A 13,794-nucleotide genomic window follows, 5' to 3' on the forward strand; every position below is an offset into this window, starting at 1 on the left:
TTGTGCATCCCCTTTACCCTTGTAGATGGGAACAAGAGTACTCTCCCTCAATTCCTCGGGTATATTTTCCTGTTTGCAAACTTTCATGAACAGGTCCCACAGCAGGTAAATTCCCTCTTCCCCCAGTGCCTTCCATGCCTCCACTGGAATTCTGTTGAAGCCCACCGCTTTTCCATTCCTCATCCTCTTCATGGCCTCCGTCACTTCCATTCTACTGATGTTCTGCACCATCCCCTCAGAAGGCTGCCCATCTCCTCTGTGAGTCCTTGCATTTTCCTCATTCAAAAGTCCCTCAAAGTATATTTTCCATCTGTTTCTTATGTCCACATCCCTCCATAATATTCTTCCTTCATCATCTTTGATCTGCCTCACATGTAAGATGTCCTTAGCTGCTTTATTTCTACATTTCGCTAGTTGGTAAATTTTTCTCTGTCCTTCCTTTGTTTCTAATTGATCATACAGATTTTGATATGCCATGGCCTTCGCCTGTGCCAGAACTCTCTTGGCTTCTTGCTTTCTCTCTTTGTACACCTCTCTGTCCTCTTCCACTCTTGACTCATCCCACTTCTGCTTTGCCTTCCTCTTAGCTGTCACTGCCACTTGTACATCATTATTCCACCACCAACCCTCCTTCTGCTCTCTAATCTTTCCAGATGTCTCACCAAGCACCTCGATTGCACAGCTCAGGATTACTTTTGAATTATGTTTCCACCAATCTTGTACACTTTCCAGTCCATCCGAAATCCTCTCTAACACTCTCTCCCTAAAACGATTCCTCACACTCTCATCTTTTAAGCGAAACCACTTAATTGTCTTCATCCCATGGCGACCAGAAGTTCTTATCTTCGATCTTATTTTAAAGTCTGCGCACAGCAATCGGTGTTGTTGTGCTACTTGATCTGTTGGAATTACTTTACAATTTGTCACAACCTTAAGATGTTTTCTTCTAGTCAAAATGTAGTCAATTTGTGAGCTGTTGTTACCACTTCTAAATGTTATCAAATGTTCTTCCCTCTTGAAGAAAAACGAGTTCACAATTGCCAGATCAAACGCTACTGCACAGTCCACAACCCTCTCTCCTTCCTAGTTCATCATTCCCACTCCATGGCCACCATGCACCCTTTCACAGTCTCTATTCTGTCTTCCTATGTGCCCGTTCAAGTCTCCTCCCACAATCACCATCTCATTTTCTTCCAATTCCCTCATTTCTTCATCTAACACGTTCCAGAACTCATCTTTTTCCTCTGCTGTACAACCAACTTGCGGGGCATATACACATAATATGACACACGCTCTTCTCCAAGACCCAATTTCATTCGCATGATCCTGTCGTTCCTTCTACCCACGTCCAGTATTTCACCCTTCATTCTGCCACACACCACAATTCCTACACCATTTCTTTCCTCGTTATTCGCTCCAGAGTAGAACAATTTATATCCATCTCCCAGTTCCTTTGCCTTTCCCCCTTTCCACCTTGTCTCCTGCACACATAAAATGTCCAACTTACTCTTCCTCATCATGTCTGCCACCTCTCTTCCCCTTCCAGTCATGCTTCCAACATTCAGTGTTCCCACTCGCAACATCCTCTCCACCTGCTGGGCTTGCTTCTTTAACCGCACCCGCCCTTGATGCGGTAGCCCTCGTCCACTTCTCACAGCTGTAGGGCGATGTGGCTGCGCGTCGCTTAAGGGGTACCCCCTAGCCCTTATATCATTTTCTCTTCGACTCATAATCATAGTTTGAGTTGGCACTGAAGTTTTCCGACCGGATGCCCTTCCTGGCATCAACCCTCGCATTTATCCGGGCTTGGGACCGGCACCTATTGAGGCTAGCTTGCCTCCTTCGGTGGCTGCATAAGACGAAATGACTTAGCAAGATAGAAAAGACTCACCCCTAGCCCTCGAATACTCTAATAGCATCAGGGGGAAGGAGCAAGGAGAGGAGAAAGAAGCAAAGAAAGAAGAGGAGGGACCAGTCTACATAATAATATAACAGATATATATTACATGAAGTAAGGCATGGTCCAGCATCAGGTACCTCGGGTTTGCCATGCCCGTACTCACTAAAGTGAGCCCTTGAGGAGTTGCCCGTAATAATAATAATAATAATAATAATAATAATATATTTAAGTTAAGGGATATTATATCCAATATTGTTTCTTAGCCGAATAAGAAAGGGCGGATCTTGCTCCACCCTTTCTTATTCATTAGGTAGTTCAAGCTGAGTTGCCTCAGCTTGCACTACCTAATGGATCAGGTGCTGCACTATCCAGGTATTTGCTTACACTTGGAATGGCCGAACTTTATATAGTTTCTATATTCGGCATGAAACTCTTTGAGTTTCTTATTCGGCTAAGAAACAATATGGGATATAATGTCCCTTAACTTAAATCAGTTCATGTCGCCGAATTGAAGCCTTTGGCTCTTCATATAATTAGTAATTTATTAGGACACCTTCTTGGCAATTCTCATAAAAGGGATGTAAGTTCTGTTCGCTTCAAACTTGGTATTAACTATTAACTAGGTCTACCTACTCACTGATGAGATCCCAATGAGGGTGGAAACCGGTTTTATCTTTGAGATCTGGCTTTGAGAGGCTCCACTTGGAGGTAGGTTTTTGCCTGTCTCTGATTGGCGCCACCGCTGATATTATGGCTCCGCTTGGTGGTGGAGTGAGCCTGCCACTGGGTAGAGTCAATGCTGAGAAGTTCTTCTCGGTGACGGGGTGAGCCTGTCATCGAGTGGAACAACGCTGAGTTGGGATCTTTCGGGATCGTCTTATTTTTAGAGCCCGCTTCACCTATACAAAAGATCTACCTACTACAAAAAATGTTGAAACCGGTCTGGGTAGTGATCGTTCTCTCATAATATTGAACAATAATGCAGCTCCTAGCAGCTAAGTTCACATTATGGGTATATATCAAGAATAGTGAATGCAGCTTGCTCCACCCTTTCTATGAGTTGCCTCAGCTTGCACTACTTAATGGATCAGGTGCTGCACTATCCAGGTATTTGCTTACGCTTGGAATCGCCGAACTTTATATAGTTTCTATATTCGGCATGAAACTCTTTGAGTTTCTTATTTGGCTAAGAAACAATATGGGATATAATATCCCTTAACTTAAATAAGTTCATGTCGCCGAATTGAAGCCTTTGGCTTTTCATATAATTAATAATAATATATATATATATAAATACATGATTCATGCACTCAAACACTATGTGATTCTCATAGTGTTTGATTGCTAGTCGTTTTACGACTATTTATTTTAATATTACGAATATTAAATTTTAAAATATTAAATTTAATATTATGAATAAATCGTGTTACTTAGTTTAATCATGTTACATAAGGCGAAAATTTGCAACTAACCAATGTTGCTAGCTTGCAAAATGGACGCCTTGAGAGAACGAAAGGAGACAATTTTTCAAAGTAAATTCTACATAATCGAAATTCTCGTAAACAAATATTTTCAGAACTGTGACTATTCTGTGAATGTTATTACGATTGGAATGCCTAGGAAGAAATTAGGAATTTGCTCAGATAATACATCAGTATAACTCATAGATGGCGCTGCATTACCGTAGTGGGTAATTCAAAACGTGTGGTTACACAGCAACATGTTCGATATGCTGTCCTTGGTAACGTGATGAAATCTCAAACTCGCATGCTCAATCACAGAACGTAGAGTTTCATTCGAAATGTGGATATGGCATTGCTAGTCTTGAGGTGCGCTAAGTTGGTTGTGTGTCCATTATAGACAACGTCTTTAAGATGTCCTCACCGCCAGAAGCCGCATGGCTTCAGATCCGGCGAGCCCACGTTGCACGAAAACGGCATAAAAACTGTTGAATCCAGGCACTTTGTTAAAGTGTTGGAATCACTGGATTTTCCAAGAGAGATGCATATCGCTGGCCATTAACAGTGCAGGTAACGAGACCAGCAGGACCGAGCTCCTCAAACAAGAAAGATCCAGCAATGAATTCCGCTGTAAAACCACACCAAACGGTGACCTTTGTAGAATGAAATGGAATCTGTGACATAACGTGTGGGTTTGCGGTTTACCAAATTCTGCATTTGTGCGTATTCGCAGCACCTTCCAGATGGAAGTGAGCTTCGTCAGTCCAGAAAATGTTCCATGGCCAGTCGTTATCCAGTTCAGTCCGAGCAAGAAACTGCAAGGCAAATGTTTCTCGTGCACCTCGGTCAGGATTAAGCAATTGCTCAACGTGGAAAATCTTGTAAGGATAACAGCTCAGAAGTTGCCTTACGACTTTGTGAACAGTGCTGACGGGTTTGTCTAAAGACCGTGCAATAAGCCGTTCAACATCTAAGGAACCTGTTTCTTCAACTTTCCGGATCATTTTGCGTAAATCATTTGTGGTCATAGGACTCGTTTTTAATCTCTTTAATGTTCTGAACTTTCGCAATGCTGCCAAGGCACAGCTGTTATTTCGGTAAAATAACTTCACGAAAAGTGCGCGATCCTTCGCTAATGGTGACATTGTGCTTTAACACGTTGTCTGCTCACAGGCAATTAACTGTCATTGGTGTTTTTACTACATCGCAGCGTTTTACTACACACTAGAAGTATCATACGTAATTTACAGGTATTGCAGCGCCATGCATCGTCCTAGTGGTAACTTTTGGCACTAATGTTGGTTTTTTGCGCAAAATAAAATGCCATTGCCGCACACATCATTATGTTAAATATTAAATTGTTCCGCTGAGTAGTTACCCAGTTACACTTTTTCGAAATGTGAACTTTAATTATAATCAGTCTGTATATATACGGATATATATATATATACACACACATTTTTTTTTTTTTTACCGTTTTCATCTGTAGATATCAGATCCCACGTATGTGATTCAGGAATTTTATATTCTTTCAATTTTTTGTTAAATAGATGGAGAAAATGGAAACTTGCCATCATGGAAATCGACCTGGGTTAATACTATATTTCTTAGAAATAAGACCACTATTCTGCTTATTGTAAGCTTGACGTGGCCTAAAAAGTTCCACGTATTTTCTCCAGAGCAAAGTTTCCGATTATTCAGTCCATACCCCACTCATAGCACTCAATATACTATTGTCTCATAGCCTTTTGTAGGTGGAATTCACAAAAAAATAGGAATGCAGCTCCTCGACAGCGAAGACCCCTTGAGTTGGAAAGAACTTTGATGAATTTCGTCGTAGAACGAGCAGAACACTTATAAATAAAAGCTTTTCAGCTAGAAGATATGATTATAGTATGGAGGCAGGATTTTTCCTACCAGAAACTCGGATCGCCATCCCAGCAAAAAAAGAAAGCGATAACCGAAGTTGCGTTGTCGTGATGTTCTCACCTCTTTCTTAGTATGTTATTTCTTAATATTATTTCACGCTGAGCTTTGTAAGGAGATGTTCAATACTCAGTGGCGGCTCTTGGCTTGAAATCGTGGGGGGTGCTGCAACTTTCGAAATAGACATACACACTGTAAGTACAGTGTATACGTGTTTGGATAAAAGATCAAAATTATGATAAAAATTAAAAAAAAAATTAAACATGAAAAAATATTGTTTATTATCGATAAAATTATAAGTTTTTGTAATTCAAAATGACTTTAAAAATAAAATCTATTCTTCTTGTTTTGTTTCGAGTGAAAAGGTCAATAACTTTTTCCTTAATGTTTGTGTGACTGTTGAAGAATTTGTAGTTCACTTACAGTTACTATTGTCACAAAACTTATTTCTTGAGGCTGCTTTTCTGAGATCGTAATTATCAATAACCCCAATTATGTTCTAAAATAAAAACTATAACAAATGTTATGTCTTTAATTATAATGTCCAAATATTTAAAGAGACAGAGTAAACACGTTAAGCACTACGAACACTCTACTACTGGCTCAAACTGCATATAAACAACACTCGAACTGCGCGACGGACAGTGCCGCATTACACTAATAGCTCGCATCTCACTATGACGTGCATATGCTTGTGCGCATAGCAATATGACACTGTGGTAAACACAGTGCCGCTAGCGCCCTCCTAAGTGCTACAAGATGGATTTTTATTATTTTTTATACAAAATAAGAGAATGGTATAGGATTGTTGATGATAAAATTAAATATTACAAGCAAATATAAATAAATGAATAAATATATTTATATATCGAGAAAAATTGGGGGTGCTGCAGTTCCACAGTGCCTATGCACGAGCCGACCATGTCAATACTACTGTTTTTTTTTTTTTTTTTTTTTTTTTTTTTTTTTTTTTTTTTTTGTAATTCAGTTTTAAAATTTTCTTAAACTTTGGTTTTACTTTTAGAAGCTTTATCCTGTGATAATCGTTGACTGTTTCCACCTAAGTGAAGCATCTCTTATTACTTAATCTAATGTCTACTGTATAATTAATTGTACGATTAATTTAAATATAAATATTTAAATTTGAAATGAATGAAAAATTCGTTTCGGAATTCATTCCTCTCCCTGAAACACGCCACCAAGGTCGCTTTCGCATGAGTGGATACAAATGAGAGGTAAGAATATTTCCTGTATTCTGTGTGAACAACGCAATCCATCTGTTCTCTTCTAGCATATTCGTATTTTATTTTTGCGCATTATTCTGTGTGAGTCATGCAAAAATGAATTATTCAGATAATTTCAGTATTCTCAAAATTAACAGACTGCTTGATTTCTTACCTTTTGATACCGAGAAACTAGCTTGTGTTACGTTTAGTATAAAAACGGCATCGTCAATACCCCTGGCATTCTTCACAATGAGGAAAATTTCGCCTCCATCTGCAGGACTCACGTGACTGATTTCTAGCGCACTCAAGTAGCAGTTTGGAGTTTCCGTTTCCTGTAAAGGCGATGCAGTGTGTTATTAATTTCATGTTACGTTTTATATGTAAAAGACAATTAAGCAGCATTTTTTTTTTCAAATTAAAAGACCTAACTCTAATAATTTCTTTTTTATTTCCCTAAATAAATAAGCACCTGTTAGTTAAGTTTTATCTATCTATTCGTACTTAGCAACAATAAAATCTGTTGAGTCAGGAATCTGACTCAACAGATTTTATTGAAAGTAGGTATTTCGAATCTGTAGAAAAGACTGCGTGCAATTCCACTTTTATTTTAATCGGATAATTTGCAAGGACATGAGGGGGGAAATATGTTGAATAATACTTCTTCCTTTCCAGGTTTAAGTGGCCTGTTCCGGACTCAATTCATTACAATAATTTCACTCTTCCTCTCCTATTCCCTCAGCCATACGGCTGGTGGGGTTAGCTGTATGCGACCATACTAGGGAGATAATTATGAGCAAAGTTTCCCGTTACCTTCCTTGCCATAGTATATTTATGACTGTAGTCGTGTGTGTGTTCATGGCACCAGTTTGCCTGTTTTGAGGGATGGAAAACCCGAGTCACTGGGAGAAACTACCCCACCTCCGTATGAGGCCGGTTAACTCACTTTTTGTCGAAAGAAAACAGATAAAGGTTCCTCACATCACTGACGAGAATCGAACACAGGCCATTCCTACCAAAAGGCTTCGTCTATACTGACTGAGCTATGGAGGCTCTAGTTCACTCTTATTGAATAAAATTTAAAACGCATTTGAGACTACAAATACACACAAGAAGATGACCATGTGGATCACTTTTGGTTTCAATTACTTTTAGTGGCAAAATTATTCGAACTGATATTAATCATTCTGCACTGACTGGCTAGCTGGATTAAATTTAATAAAATTGATTTTTTAGGTTAAATTTTGTTCAATCGATTCAATTATAGTTTCATGTGTACTCACAAAATTAAGCAAAACAAAATTATACGTCTAGATTATTTCTGACAAAAACCCAGTCTTCATGTCATAAACTTGTAAATTTTGAAGCACTTGTAGGATTTTGTGCAAACGTATGCCATCTATCTATCTATCAGTTAGTATAACGTAAATCTGTCATTATGATAAAGCGTAAACAGCAGGAATTTGAACAATCAAGCAATTAATATGTAATTATTTGATGAAAGAATTTTTACATTTTATTGGCTTTGATTTGAATTTTTTCTATTTATTTTTTCTTTTTCTTTCATCCCCGCTTTATTCTCCGGCATACCATTTTAAAGTGAGCAAAATCAAATTATATTAACAGTATATATGCCAAGAAAGGTTGTTTAGTGATCGCTACAAATATTCACTTGAAGCTTCACCATTTTGCCAGTTCAGGCAAGGCCATCATAAACTGCATTCTAAAGCAGTAATAAAAGCACAGAATAGCGTTGTCATGATCACATCGTTTTCTGATAAGCCTCTTTATATTCGAAAACAAAAGATGAATAGATATGAAATGCATAGGAACAGTGGCCTAGAAATACGCCGGTTACATCGGCCTTCTAGATGCATACATTAAAACATGCTTGGCCTGACACTGCCAATGCAAATGGCAATCACAATGACTTTGAGAAAGGAAGCTCCTGCTAAAAGGTCCGCAAATAGCGCCAGTGTCTCACGGGATCAGTCAGAAGATAATGTCAGCCTGAATAAAAAGATAAAGTTTAAAATGTTTTTATGTCAGTATCTGAGCAGTTGAAATTTCGCATCTTTTCGAAACACCATTCATTGTGGACATGCATCCATTAAATGTCGTTTTAGAAAAGTGAGAAGTCATAGAATTTATAATTTTTACTGCTGGTAAACATTAAACATTCTTGTCATAACAGTGGAGATATTTTCTTGTAAAATATTCCTTTTAAAATTGCATAATATTCAATAATATGTTGTGTAGCTGAAAAAAGAAAATTCATCATCGTCACGCGCAATTGTTCTCAGTAATTAGGTTGGAACAGGTATAAAACTATTTCAGCCATTTTTTTTTAAATAAATTATTTTTAAAGAAATTATTTTTTTGCATTATTTTTTCTTGGCCTTGTTGTGAGGAAAGAATAATTCTGGTTTTCATTACTACATACTGTAGCGAACAAATTAATCCAAACACTCACATTTTAAAGAAAAAGTTTAATTTCGCAAGAAAATAAATACAAAAAGTAAACTCCCACTTTACCTAATCATTTATATGTGGTCCTCTCTTCCTAATAAATTCATTAATTCTCTTAGGCATGTATTTTACCAACGTAGAACACATTTTTGTTATTTCTGCATCTCGAAACCACGCTTTTATAATGGATTGGATCAATTATACTTTGTAGCACAATTTAATTTTTTTATATGTCTCTTTCTCACTATGGCCCATAAAATTTCTATTGGGTTAATGCCAACAGAGACACCTGGCCATTGAAGCAATTTAATGATGTGAGTTTTGAGGAACTCTTTCAGTTTTCTTTTTCTTAAGTGGAACTGATTGGAGGATGACTTCTTTGTCTTTCTATATCTGTGAGACAACTATTTTCTCTGATATTTTTATGCATTGGTCACTTTTCATCATTCGGTCAGCAGGCACAAGTGATCTTGGACCGTCATGTGTAAAGCAACCCCCAGAACATCTTTTTAGCTGGGTGTTTAGAAGCTTGTTGAAGGTGGACGGGAGAAGTCTTCTTAGCCACTGATTCGCAAACATAGGGTACTCTCTCTATCTCTCTATCTTCTTGAATGGGTCTCATCTGAGAATATGACCATCTTCCACTTATCAACAGTCCAATCTTTGTACACTTTTGCCCACTGGAGCCTCTTTTTGTGCATAGCCTTAGCAAGAGTTGTTTCTTTTTTTTTTTTTTTTTGGTCAGTGGATAGTCCCTTCCTGCTTCCAATAATCTTCGATGGACTATCATGTCAGAAACATTAATCCCACTAGCTGCCAAGTCTCTATTTAAGTCTACAGCAGACAATCTTGGATTCATTTTTGGAAGATGGAAACCATGCTGATAATTTGTTGATAGTAAGAAAAATAGCCACTAAATTGTATTTTAAGAATTATCGAAATGGATTCTGAGTTCCTGCTGTAATAGTTGAGGTGGAAGAAATAGTATGAGTACGTTGTAATAGTTTTCATTACAACCCCACTGATGATGGCCTGTAATATTCAAGCTGAAATATATGGGTTTAAATAAATAGTATTATTTATTCCTTGTGTTTTTCGTGTTAATTAAAGTAACGCTCCCATGGCACAAGCATTTCTTAAAGAAGGCATTGTCAAACTAGAAACATGAGGTGTCCTAGAACGGCCAGTATTATTTGTGTCATTGTTTAGTGTCAGTTAACCGAGTGAGAGTTGCAAAAGTGAAACTGTCATCGGCAGCTGACATTTTCCAAGTGATCTTGGAAAATATCAGCAGTCGTTTATTTAGCAATTTGTTACATTCATTAACAGTAGCATTTCTTGTCGTGTATTTATACCAAAAACATCAACAGTTGACAATTTTTTTAGTATTCTGAATTTTTTATATATATATATCAATCCCGTTCACAAGAGAACTGTAAGTATGGGGCGCGGATGAGCAGTGGCGCACTCGGGATTTAATCTTGGGGGGGGGGGACCGAGTTAAGTATACGATTTGAGAATACACACTACGCATTGCATACGACCTATGACTAAGCATCTGCAGTGATCGCCAATACATGATACCCATGATCTCCTTTGGACCGGCTCGGGCAAACGAAGTAGCTCTCGGTCCGACGGAGCAATACTTCGTTCGCGTTCAACAGTGGCCGTGATTCCCGAGAGCTATAGGGTATTCCCACCTTATGTGACCACTAATTCATAAGTAGTGTAGAAATAGAAGACACGACGCAATATAAATAAAAAATATATAATTTTAATTAGGAAAAGATTTTTGGAAAATTTTCTACTGTTTTTTCCTTTTTCTTTTTTTCGGGGGAAGGGCCTCTTGGCCCCTCCCTGGGTGTCCACTGCAGATGAGGACTGAGATAGAAGTTTATTGATGTTTTTTTTTTTTCGGTGCTTTTGCAGATGCACAGTAAAAGAGATGCTGGGGAGCTGTTGCTCTTGTATTAACATGTGCAACCGAAAGTGAAGGAAGAATAGTTGCCAATTCACTGGAGCAATGACCATGGAAGTACCTGTAGAATAGACACAGCGCTGAAACACTGCGTCTGCGAGATAGAGGTCGAAGTGAATCTGTAAGAGAGGGATCATCAATGAGTCTAATTATTTGCCTTTTGATAGCATCAACGATTTTAAGGGACGTTTTAGGTGCACCACCTCAAACATGTGAGCAGTATTCTAGGCATGGACGGATTGGGATTTGTATGTAGTTAGGAGTTGGTTGGGTGTAAAATATCCTTTTGATGGAAAGAGAATGCCAAGTATGTTGGATGCTGAGGAGGCTATTGATGTGATGTGTTGATGTCAGGAGAGACTGGAAGTAAATGTTAGTCCAAGCAGAGTGATTTGATCTTGTCTGGTGATTTTGGCGTTACTGAGAGTAAAAGAAGATAAACCGTTAGCATCAAATTACCGTAGTAATTTCACCGGTTTGAATTTTGCTGTTATCTTTGGAAAAATATGGGAGATAAATATAGGCATACACCTGTGGAAACTCAGGTGGTTGCTGATATTTGTTTGTCTAACAAGCTATTTGTCTGTCTGAGAAAAGTTTCTTAAGAACGATTTCTTGGGGAAGCTCGTCTTATGGGATTTTTAGGTCTTTTGCAATGAGAGAAATTTGTGATCTAATAGAATTAAAACTAATTAAGTAATGCATTCAGGTTTTAATCTTAATTACGTGATATTTGATTGAGCTAATAAACTTCTTACCGTTATGTTGTAGGCAATGTAGGGATAGTTGATGTCTCCTGGCTTTAGTGCCGTGTGACGCACTATCCAGTGGATACGTAAAGGACGGGGATTGGCACAGAGCTGGCCTGCTAGAATCGCTGATCTTCCAGCAATGGCCATTAGCGATTTGTTTACGGCAGTAACTTCAGGTCGGCCTGCATACATAAAAAAAAAAAAAAGAAAAAAAGAAAAGTAAACAATTTCTTGCTAACATCTATCCTTTGCTTATTTTTAGAATGCCAAATTCATTACTGTGCTTTTAAACAGAAACTAATTCTAATTAAAGAATTTATCTTTAAACCATTAATTTGTAGCTTATTTTAAATGCATTTCTAAAACAAGAATTTGAATATAACCAATTCAGGAAGAGTTCTTGTCCTTTCATAATTTAATCATTCTAAGAAATTTCTGACATAAATACAACTAATATGACATAAATACTTCTCAGTTATTAGGTATAATAAAGAAAACATTTAGGATCTGATTAATAAACCATCTTTTAATCATGTAAACACCTTTTTGAGTATTGCATAAACAAAATATAGCTTCAAAATTAGTTAGGCACGTTCATAATACTCATTTGCCTAGCGAAATACTCTTGAAACATTATTCCTTTCAGGGTATATTTTTGATGTAGTAAGTCCAAACAAATATATTTTTATGGACAAGTAAACTGCATTTCATAATTCATCTTTGCTAGGATTGTTTCATTAATTCTTTTTGTAGCTTCTACTATTAGATCTTATTTTACTTGGTTTCACCCTTCCATCTCGTAATTTTGAACGACTGTATTTTCTTCATTTTGCTTTCATCCAACGAATATATGCAAATTATACTTTTATATTTTATACGATTAAAGATTTTGATTTCTTTGTCATTTGTTTTTGAACAATTCAAGTATTACAAAACGTCTAAAAAAGTTTTACCATTCTTGGATATGTTCCTCGGTGAAGAAAAAAAAGTAGCCTTTGGATGAAAACACTTATGTTCCAATCCCATCATGAAGAATATTTTTGTAGTTTATCAACTGAGCTGAATTAGATGGTTTTCGAACAACGTCGATAGATTTCCGTCTTAGAGGAGCTGTACTCTGATGATCGTATCTGCCTTGGATTGAATTTTAAATAACCCTTTACTTCACTAATTACTACTCTTACTGAAGCTGTTAGAGTTCTGAATAAATTTTATTTATTTTAAACAGAATTTTTTCTTTTTTTATTTTTTTGTTATGTGACTACAACCCCTTAAAGGTTGTAAACCTGAAGCACACTTAAGACAGAGCCTTGAGGAACATCCTGTTCTTGATGATATGGTCGAGATAGCGTATTTCCCACTCTGAATTGGAAAGTTCGCCTGGAGACACAAAGTTTTTAATAAATATAGGGAGGCGTCCTTTGAGATCTAGGTTATAAAGGTCTTTTAATATGCATATCTCCAGGCTGTGTCATAAACTTTTTCCATGTCAAAAAAAAAAAATTGACACAAGATGTTCTTGCTACAGAAATGCATCTCTTATACAAGTTTCTAAACGAACCAAATGGTCTAAAGTTGATCGATGTCTACGGAAACCACATTGTGTACTGGAGAGAAAATTGTTGCTTTCTAAATACCAGAGAAGTCTGGCATTAACCATTTTCTCTAGTATCTTACAAAGACAGCTTAGTTCTTTTTAATTTTATTTAAATTTGTACAAACAGAGGTTGCGCTAACTTCTTAGGCTAGCTAATATACTTTGTAACGAGATAAAACTGATAGGTCTAAAGTTTTCTGTAAAAAAATTCGAGGCTGCTGTTTATCGACAATAAATTTTCTTCTGTCTTAGCTCTTCTATCTATTGCTAGAGTGTTCATTACAATCCGTCTTTTCCGTGGGCTTTCAATTGGTCTTTTAATATATGGTTTCAATTTTTCTTTTCTTATAATTATACTATTTATTTTATGTTTGTTTTTACGTTCGGCTAACATGCTTTTGCCATTACTTTTCTCCCCCCTGTTTTTCATATCAAGTCATTTACTCGTTGTAAGGCGCACTTTACGTGTTATAGGAGTTTTCTCTGTAG

At 37.1% G+C, this 13,794-nt stretch overlaps 1 protein-coding gene across 3 annotated transcripts in view; it reads right to left on the reverse strand.

Moving 5' to 3' along the window:
- Positions 1–13,794, reverse strand: part of tei (irregular chiasm C-roughest protein teiresias) — a 335,409-nt gene that overhangs the window by 14,511 nt on the left and 307,104 nt on the right. For all 3 annotated transcript variants that reach the window (XM_090406158.1, XM_090406159.1, XM_090406157.1), the window contains exons 6-7: positions 11,715–11,890; positions 6,685–6,844 (exon numbers count right to left, since the gene is read on the reverse strand). In XM_090406158.1, the coding sequence (XP_090262284.1) occupies positions 6,685–6,844; positions 11,715–11,890 (336 nt within the window). The remainder of the gene's footprint in view (positions 1–6,684; positions 6,845–11,714; positions 11,891–13,794) is intronic.

The sequence above is a fragment of the Typopeltis vanoorti genome, chromosome 16, assembly GCF_054136105.1.
Source record: "Typopeltis vanoorti isolate ZY-2024b chromosome 16, IOZ_Tvanoo_1.0, whole genome shotgun sequence".
In the NCBI taxonomy this organism is placed as follows: Eukaryota; Metazoa; Arthropoda; class Arachnida; order Uropygi; family Thelyphonidae; genus Typopeltis; species Typopeltis vanoorti.